General features: G+C 44.5%; 1 protein-coding gene across 1 annotated transcript; it reads left to right on the top strand.

The window, feature by feature from the left end:
* Positions 1-86: 86 nt before the first annotated feature.
* Positions 87-10,069, top strand: LOC118081274 (zinc finger protein 345-like). Its single transcript, XM_060270253.1, has 4 exons — positions 87-576; positions 2,444-3,407; positions 4,944-5,064; positions 6,355-10,069. The coding sequence occupies exons 2-4, from the start codon at positions 2,649-2,651 to the stop codon at positions 7,902-7,904; spliced, it is 2,430 nt and encodes an 809-aa protein (XP_060126236.1). The 5' UTR covers positions 87-576; positions 2,444-2,648; the 3' UTR covers positions 7,905-10,069.
* Positions 10,070-10,142: the final 73 nt, after the last annotated feature.

Below are 10,142 nucleotides of genomic sequence, written 5' to 3'. Positions count from 1 at the left end.
GCTTGGTCCTCTCTAGCACCCGGAGCTCTATTGATCCCAGCTCTTAAAGGGGCCGTTCACATGAGCTGTGCTCTCCTCTAGCACAATGGGTAATGGAGGGAGAGGTGCAAGGAGGGTGTCAGGACTGGGTGACCCTGTCCCTGATCTCGACTCTGTTGGGTGACAGGCGGGTGCACAAGCCACCAGGCACAGGCAGGGTTAATTTTTGCTAGGGATCAAGAAATTCCTGAGCACAGAAAGAATATGTGTAGAGTAACCATTTAAATGCAAAACAAAAAAACAAAACAAAAAAACCACCCAGCAACGTCGGTGATGAAACACAGCATCTGAGCACGTGCAGAAAGCCGTGCAATCGAGCGAGGCAGCAGGGAGCACGACCCGCTGCTGAAAACAGCTGAGATTTACTCAGAGTAAACATGGATGGACAGGACTGGGCTACGTGAGGAATATTGTCAATTGCAGCCTTTTCAGTTCAAACCCTCCTGCAAGTATTTTTGTTTTTGTTTTTAATGGGACTTATATCTACAAAGAGATAAACATAGGATTACCCTGTGAGAAAGATATCCACAGCAGAAGGTAAGCAGCAGCAGCAACAACAACAACAACAACAACAACGCTGAATTTACGTAGCTGTGAGATAATATTTTTAGGTATGTGTTTTTAAATGTTAATCACTTGGAGACTTTTACAATTTATTGTTTATTATTGCAATTTATTAGTCCCTTGCTACCAAAAGGTATCCAAGAGACTAGCATTTATAAACATATACATAGATACAGTATTATTATTATTATTATTATTATTATTATTATTATTATTATTATTATTATTATATTTATTACCCGTCCTTGGCCGGCAGGTCCCAGAGTGGGTTATAGCAATTTAAAATTCAGAATTTAAATGAGCCAAAACAAATTCCAGACCGGGTGGGCTCTTGGGGAAAGGACATATTAACATATTAAATGCTTACCAAAAGGTTGAACAGATCGAGCAGAGCTTCCTAGCAAGGCCATAAATAAATGGAAAAGGGAATATATGCACCTGTGTGAAACAGTGAGGAAAAGGCCTTTCCTTTTGGGAAGCGGTTGTATTAGCAGAAAGGCAAGAAGGCTGTGAGTTGAGCAAGGCTCCTGTTAGAAGGTGAACTGCAATAGGTATCTGCAATGCAAATGAAAGCGAGTGGGCTGCAAATTATTGCTTGTTGCAATATCCTGCAGCATTCTCAGTTTTCAACTGTTATTGATCCCATTGCCAGGAGGGGCAGGGCAGGGTGAGTGTGTGTCTCAATTATTAGGACTATTTTGATGTTAAAAATAGATGCAGGAGCTCCCTGACTCCAGCATTTCTCTGGTTGTCAAATTCTCTCTTGAAAGTGCTCTAGACCACCTGTTTGCGAAGCACTCACCCTGCTCAGTTTTGCAGGGAGCTTATTGTAGTAATAATAACATTTTGGGCATTCGTTCTGATCTGCTTGCAGGGAGGGTAGTTGGCTCAAAGCAAGTGTCATGGCATACTTGCCTGTGCATTTCCCCCATCCCTTTTACACCGGAAAAGTCTGATCTTTTGGAAAAGAGGGTTTGTTGCGCCAGACCTCCCAAACAGTTTTGCACAACTGGAATTGGCTGGTATGCGATTGAACAATTCCTCCCACAAATACAGCAAGCCCACGCAACTTATGCAGGAATTATGTTCCAGGGATCGCGCCTGAAAAGCCCAAATCGTGAATAGTCAAAACACATTGGGTTCAGTGGCAGATGGGACTGACAAAAGAACTTTTTACCAGACACCACTCCCCTTAAAAAAAATTAATATATATTTTTGCCAAGTGTGTAAAGCTGAATTGTATGCAAATTGCAGGCTTACTGTAGTGACACTGCTTAATAAATAAGGGTTGTGGCAGAGCAATATTTGGAAGGCCAGAAGTTCCTCTCGCAGCAAGTGAAGGATGTCAGCTGGACTCTAAATAAGGAATGATGCAGCACTGTGAGGAAATGAAGGTGATAATATGTTTGGGACAGGAGCGGGAAACCTGATTTTAAGACATTGTATTAAATTAATTTAAATTGGTTTGATTTGTAATAATTTGGAAAATTAATTAAAAATAATTTGGGGCGGGGGGAGAAGTTCCCCACACCTGCCATAATAAATGTCTCCTTCTTTGGAGGTCTTTAAGCAGAGGCTTGACAGCCATATGTCAAGAATGCTTTGATGGTATTTCCTGCTTGGCAGGGGGTTGGACTAGATGGCCCTTGTGGTCTCTTCCAACTCTATGATTCTATGTTTCTATGAAATACACCATTTTCTTTTTTTAAAAAATAGGCCTTTGATTGTTGAATAAGCAGCTTTTAGAAACTGCAGGAAATGAGCATGCACAGAGCCTTTATTCTTTCACGTGTTTCCCTCATAGATTATGTATGTATGTATATATATGTATTTTCCTTAGGTAGCTTCCACTCCATTCAACCTCAAGCCCATTCAATGCAGGGGCTTCACCTAGCCAAGCTCTGCGTAACCGTTACAAAACACTGCTGATGTATTTGAAACCAAAGACTAATTTCGGATGCTATGCACACCATGAAGAAAATGGGGACCGGAGGGTGAAAGGGCAGAGATGCCTTTAGAGGAAGCGGGGACTGGCCCAAGACAAAATGGCTGCCAAACAGGAAACACCCTTGGGCTCCTCTTCCCAGACTCCTGTAGAGGGGAAGATGCTGCCAAGAAGGAAAATGGAGATGCGATGCTCAAAGGACTTGAACTCCGGGGAGAGTTTGGAGGAAACAAGCCTTTCTCAGGTCAACAGGGGTGAATTTCTAAACCAACGGCAGGTCAAAGAGGAGCCCAACGAGGCATTGGCGCAGCACTGGGAAGCCCAGTGGCAAGAGTTCCTGAAGACGGTGGAGTCGCCTCACTTGCAGTGGGGGAACCCACAACTGGAGGACGCGCCCAGCCCGGCCATGGGCACCCAAGTACACATGGCTTCCTCGGAGGGGTCGTTGCGACAAGAAACTCTGGTCCTGCCAAGCCTTGACAGGCAGAAGACCTGTGGCTTCTTGGAAGCCGCCGTCATGGGAGGTGCAGCACAGGTGAAGGAAGAGAACTTGGACAATATCCCAGACAGTGGGGATGTGGCCCGGCAGCGCTTTAGGCAACTGCGCTGCCGGGAGGGGGATGGGCCGCGCATGGTTTGCGCCCGGCTGTGCTTCCTTTGCCGTCAGTGGCTGAAGCCAGAAATGCACTCGAAGGAGCAGATCCTGGACTTGGTGGTCCTGGAGCAGCTCTTGAACATCCTGCCCCCAGAGATGCGGAGCTGGGTCAGGGATCGCGGGGCAGAGACCTGCGCCCAGGCGGTGGCCCTAGCCGAGGACTTCCTGCTGGGGCAGGAAGAGGGTGGAAGGCTAGAGGAACAAGTGAGTATGTTAGTTTCATTTAACATGGTTACCTCAAAGATCTTCTCACCCCTTGTATCAGGCATTCCCAAACTGCGGCCCTCCAGATGTTTTGGCCTACAACTCCCATGATCCCTAGCTAAGAGGACCAGTAGTTGGGGAAGATGGGAATTGTAGTCCAAAACATCTGGAGGGCCAAAGCAAGGCTTATAAACTCAGTCACAGACCCTCCAATTGTCCCTATTTCCCAGGGACAGTCCCAGATTGACAGAAGCCGTCTCGGTTTCTGATTTGATCCTGGAATGTCCCACGTTTCCTTAGGATGCCCCCAATTTTCACCGGAGAAATGTTGGAGGGTATGGAGTTATGCTAATACGGATAGAAGTTATAAATATTGCAGCTGTTGTATAAGGAATTACTATTATGAATGGAATGGAATTGGTACAGTATCAGTAAGATTTTGGAATGCAGAAATAAAGTAAACCATCAATTCTAGTGCGTGGGAGGGCCACCTAAATTATGTAATTGGATATTTGAATGATTGATATTGGGAATTGCGTTGTTATAATTATGCTATATTTGGATTATTATAATGGAAAACTAATAAAAATTATTATCCCCGGCCAAAAAGAATTATGCAGAGCTAACCGGGAGACTCCGAGACCAGAGGGAAGAAGCGATGGAAGAAGACTGGAAAAAATTTAAAGTGTATTTAAGAAAGAATTGTATTTTTGGAAAGAATTAATAGAAGTTTAGGAGCTCCAGGGAGGTTGTAGAAATAAAAAATGTGTAGATAAATATTGATAGTGAGGTGTAGTTATAATTATGCAATTACGTGAGATTTCATGATATGATATAAGATACGATTAGAAAAAGAATAGTTATATGGTAAATAAGGTATAAGAATAAGATTAAGAAATTACTAAAGATGATATAGAATGCAACGCCGCAGGAAGGGATATGAGGAAGTCATTAATATTAGACTAGATATAAGTTGAAGATTTTGTATTTTTGTGTTTTTTTGTATTTTGTATTTTTGTATTTTGTAGTCTGTATGTTTTTTGCTATTGTGTTTTTGTTTGTTATAAAAATAATAAATATATTTGGAAAATACAAGAAAAACAAAAAAGAATTATGCGACCTTTGAGCCAAGGAGATAAGTAATTATACAGCCTTTAGAAGACATCTGAAGACAGCCCTGTATAGGGAAGTTTTTTATGTTTATTGTTTCATTTTTATATTACATTTTTATATATGTTGGAACATTTTTATTTTTATATATGTTGGAAGCTTCCCAGAGTGGTTGGGGAAACCCAGTCAGATAGGTGGGATGTTGTTGTTGTTGTTGTTGTTAGCCCCTTATCCTGATCCCTGTATCCAGCAGTGAACCAAACACAGAGTCATAGGCTTCAGGCAAACCAGAGCTTTATGGGTGAGTGGAGATTTGAACCCTGGTCTCCCACATCTTAGTCCAACGCTCTAAGCACTATACTGCACTGCCTCTCATTACATGTAAATTTGCTTGGTATATAAGGCAGCATCTTCTCTCTGTTACAGTACAGGGGACTAGTCAGGAAGGAAGAATCTGTGAATTCCCCCAAAGAAGAGGTGACTCCATTGGACGTGAGCCTCTCTGAGGAGAGCAAGCAGGAGTGCGTCAAGGCCAGCAAGATAGTCGGTAAGTATTGTTGTTATGTGAGAGTCCGGAGGAAGTGGGTATCGGGTCACTTCTAGATTGTTTGCTGCCATAACTCTCAAATCACCATGAATGAGCCTTGGTGCTGTAGAAATAGTAATAGTCAGAATAATAGGTAATAATTACAGTAGGCTTCACAAGTACTGGGATGGATCACTTTGGTTCTTGCTGCTACAGAACAAAGTTGGATCGGGTCAGGACCTTTTCATTCCAGCATCTTATTAGTTACAGCATCCTGCCAGCCAGCAACCGCTACTGAAAGAGAGATTGTCTCTTGATAAAGAGCTCCCATTCAGCTGTCACATATATTGTGCAAAAAAGATCTGCAGTCGTACCCTGGAAGTCGAACAGAATCCGTTCTGGAAGTCTGTTCGACTGCCTAAACATTCAAAAACCAAAGCACAGCTTCTGATTGGCTGCAGGAATCTCCTGTGGCCAATTGGAAGCCATGGAAGCCCCATCGGACGTTCGGCTTCCAAAAATAGTTCGCCAAAACCAGAACAATCACTTCCAAGTTTGTGACATTTAGGGGGCCAAAACATGCAAGAACAAAGCTGTTTGAAAACCAAGGTACGGCTGTACTTATTTTAAAAAATATGTTTTTCCCTATATAAAAACACATTCTCAAGTGACAGGGATGATGAGAGTCCGACAACATATGGCTACTAGCCAGGAGGGCTATCTTTGTTTGTTCAAAAGATTTCAAGACTGCTTGATCAAAAAAGCTCTCTGAGCCCAGGGCACAGGTAAAATTAGATATAACACACAGCTAGACTCCACAGTCTAATTAAAAAAAACTAGACACAAAGCCATTGCTATTATTCCTCCACTTTCATAGGCCTCGGAATACCAGTTGTGGGAATCTCAAGTGAGGAGAGGAGCTTTCTTGTGGTCAGATCCTGCTTGTAGGCTTCCCATTGGGGCATCTGGTTGGCCACTGTGAGAAGGGGATCACAGAGTTGGAAGGGGCCCTGAGGATCATCTAGTCCAACCCCTGCAATGCAGGAATCACAGATTGAACCTGCAACCTTGGCATTGTCAGCACCGCACTCTATCCAACTGAGCTCTCCAAGATGCTGGACTCAATGAGCCTTTGACCTGATCCCACAAAGCTCTTCTTAAACTATATTTTAAGACTACATAAGCTGTTTTGTTTTGTTTTTGTAAAGTATTACCCTTCCTGAGTCTGGAGGATGTGGGTGAGCTATCTCTAAATTCAATTACACTTTTTAAGAATCTTTTCTGTTGTGCGGTTCTTTTTCTTCCTTGCAGGAAACGATTGTTCCTCTGCCACAGTAATGCTACATAAAAACGAAGAGGAAAACGGTCTCCTTGGATTTTTCGATCAAGTGGAACCATCTAGGCCGGCAGTGGGGAAAGGAGAAGCCAGCCTTACTGAGTGCAGGGATCGTCATAGTACATTTGAGAGTCAGTCCAGGCCTGAGAGCTGGAGAGAAGACCGCCAAGGGAGTGAAACAGACCTCCGCAAGGGCTTCGATGAAACCATGGCCTGGCAGGAGACTCCGGCAGGTGAGAGACAAAAGACTTGCAAAATTTGTGGGGGAAAGTTCAGCTGGAGGACTGATCTCATCAAGCACAAGAGGACTCACACGGGAGAAAAACCTTACAAATGTTTGGATTGTGGGAAGTGTTTCAGCCAGATATCAGACCTTAACATCCACAAGAGAATCCACACGGGAGAAAAACCCTTTAAGTGCTCTCACTGTGGGAAAAGTTTCAGCAGGAGCACAAACCTTATTGTGCATGAGAGGATGCACACAGGAGAGAAGCCCTATAAATGCTCATACTGCGAGAAAACCTTCTGCGCCGGCTCGCAGCTTATTAGTCATCAGAGAATCCACACAGGAGACAAGCCCTATAAGTGTTTTGAGTGTGGGAGAACTTTTAGTTGGAGCGCCACTTTTCAAAGACACCAGAGAATCCACATGGGTGAGAAACCGTATAAGTGCTTGGAATGCGGCAAAAGTTTCACTTTCAAGTCTGTCCTTACTGCTCACGAGAGAACCCACACGGGAGATAAGCCCCATAAGTGCTCTGAATGTGGGAAAAGCTTTAGTCAGAGGGCTCACCTTAGTAGTCACCAGAGAATCCACACTGGAGAGAAACCATTTCAGTGTTCGCAGTGTGGGAAAAATTTCGGTCTGAGGTCAGTTCTGATTGCCCACGAAAATACTCATGTTTTAGAGAAACCGCACAAGTGTTCAGACTGCGGGAAAAGTTTCAGCAACAAATCCCAGCTCACAAATCATCAGAGGCTGCACACGGGAGATAAACCTTATAAATGTTTTGTCTGCGGGAAAACATTCAACTTGCGCTCCCTCCTTACTGGACATTTGAGAACCCACACCGGAGAAAAACAGTATAAATGTTCACACTGCAAGAAGTGCTTTGGTGGCAGATCAACTCTTGTGGCGCATGAGAGGACCCACACGGGAGAGAAGCCGCACAGATGCCCGGATTGTGGGAAAACCTTCAGCCAGAAGACTAATCTCAACAGTCATCAGAGAATCCACACTGGAGAGAAGCCTCATAAATGTCTGGACTGCGGGAAGGGCTTCAGTCAGAAATCGCACCTCCTTAATCACCAGAGGGACCACACAGGAGAGAAACCATTCAAATGTGCGTGCTGCGATAAATGCTTTGGCGCCAGGTCCACCCTCGTGGCACACGAGAAGACCCACACAGGAGAGAAGCCACATGAATGCAAACATTGCGGTAGGAGCTTCAGTCGGAAAGCGCACCTTGCCAGGCATGAGCGGACCCACGGTGCTGGCAAAGCATTATTGGTGCTCAGTCAGTAGGAAGGCTTCTGGGTGGCCAGAAGCCCACCCTGTAAATAAACTATATACTTTTCGCTGCAGGAACAAATACAAACTTTGTTAACAGCCCATCCACATGTAATTTAGGAATAAATCCCAGAGAGATCGGGGGTGGGGGGAGGTGAATCTGCCTAGATTTGGCTGCATGCCTGATGCCATCATTTCTGGGGTCTTGTTTAGGGATTGTTTTGTGCTTTTTTTCGGGAGGAAGGAGCTGCAACTCGGCAGTAGAGCACACAATATGCCCAGAGCGTAGTGGTCAGTCCCTGATGTCTCCATTTTAAAGAAAGGATCTGGTAAGCAGGAAGCAACTCTGTATAAGAGGGGCCTACTACAAGCATTGCAGTGCGGAAAATGCTCTGTCCAAAAGCCAAGCCTCTCCATTCCATTCCGCCTCTCCAGTTTCCAGGATTTCACCACTACCAGTAAACATTCCTTGGCAACTGAGCATGCTTAGTCCTTACTGGAAGTTCATCCCACCGCCTCAGTTTCCGGCTTTTCCTCCACCCCACATCCCGCAACAGTCTCGACAGCATTCCGTGGCAACTGAGCATGCTCAGTCTTTATTGGCATGTTTTGGAGGGCTTCCCAACACCCCTTAATATTTTGGGTGTTTGGTTTTTTTAAAAAAATAACTACTGTATTTTTCTGTTGGTAAGATTATGTTTTTTGCTTTTAAAAAATTTAGGCAGTGGGTGGGTGAGCTTTTGGTGGCGGCAACCCCCCCCCCAAGAAAAGCTCAAGAAATATTGATTTATTAATTTTGGGTTCAAAAAAATATCTTCTTGGGCCTTCTTATAAATGGGGGCATCTTATACAGTGCTTTTTTTCCTTTAAAAAATGTTTACTCTCCTTTTGACTAAAGAAAATCACCATTTTATAGTTCAAATCGGGAAAAATAAATACAATAAATGGACAAAAGTACTAAGATTCACAAAATGTGGAGAAGAGGGCCTTCTCAGCAGTGGCTCCCATCCTGTGGAACACCCTCCCATCAGATGTCAAAGAAATAAACAACTATATGACATTTAGAAGACATCTGAAGGCAGCTCTGCTTAGGGAAGTTTTTAAAGAGTGATGTTTTAATGTATTTTTAACCTTTTGTTGGAAGCCACCCAGAGTGGCTGGGGAAATCCAGCCAGATGGGCAGGGTAGAAATAATAAATTATTATTGTTAAATGGGTATGCAGGGGGTACTCCTGCATACCCCCACTGGTCTTGTTGTTGTTGTTTAGTCGTTGAGTCGTGTCCGATTCTTCGTGACCCCATGGACGCCAGGCTCTCCTGTCTTCCACTGCCTCCAGCTCTCGAACATAGAAAAATATGGTATTTTGTACTTCTATAAGACTTGGTGATTACCCAAGTTTGCTGATGCCTCTTCTCTTTGGTACAAGAAAAAAACCCCGGCAAGAGCCTGGCTGCGGGATCAGGCCAATGGCCCATCTAGTCCAACATCCTCCCTTGCCCCAGTGGCTAATCAGATGCCTCAGTGGAAAGCAAGCACCCACATCGTTCAGCCTGGACACTGAGGTCCAGCTCCGAGGGCCTTCTGGTGGTTCCCTCCCTGCGAGAAGTGAGGTTACAGGGAACCAGGCAGAGGGCCTTCTCAGTAGTGGCGCCTGCCCTGTGGAACGCCCTCCCATCAGATGTCAAGGACATAAACAACCACCAGTATTTGACTTTTAGAAGACATCCCTGTTTAGGGAAGTTTTTAATGGTTGATGTTTTCTTGTATTTTTAATATTTTGTTGGAAGCCGTCCAGAGTGGCTGGGGAAACACAGCCAGATGGGCGGAGTATAAATAATAAATTATTATTATTATTATTACCCAGCAAAAGTAAAACCTGCATTCCTGGCTCCATCTGCTTTTGAATTTGCCACAGGCTCACGCAGTCACATGGCCCCCAGAAGGTTGCTTACAAGAGAATGAGGCACTCGGGCCGAAAAAGGTTCCCTACCTGTGCATTACATACTGTACACTACAGTGGGGCAATGTGAGAGCATTGCGTAGAGCTGGGAGGGACCCCAAGAGTCATCTAGTCCAACCCCCTGCAATACAGGAGAATCAACTAAGGCGTCTGTTTTCCCGCAGATGTGAAATGTGGATAGGGGGCACTAGCATTGCTGGAAGGGAGGTGTGTGTGTGTAGCCAGGCTTTTGGGGTGGTGGTGGGGGGAGAAAGGGGGCCTACTATGGGCCTGACTTACCCCACTTTGCCAA

Source organism: Zootoca vivipara, chromosome 2 (assembly GCF_963506605.1).
Source record: "Zootoca vivipara chromosome 2, rZooViv1.1, whole genome shotgun sequence".
Lineage (NCBI taxonomy): Eukaryota > Metazoa > Chordata > Lepidosauria > Squamata > Lacertidae > Zootoca > Zootoca vivipara.
Note: the sequence above shows the minus strand (reverse complement) of the source record. Positions and strands in the feature narration are given on the sequence as shown.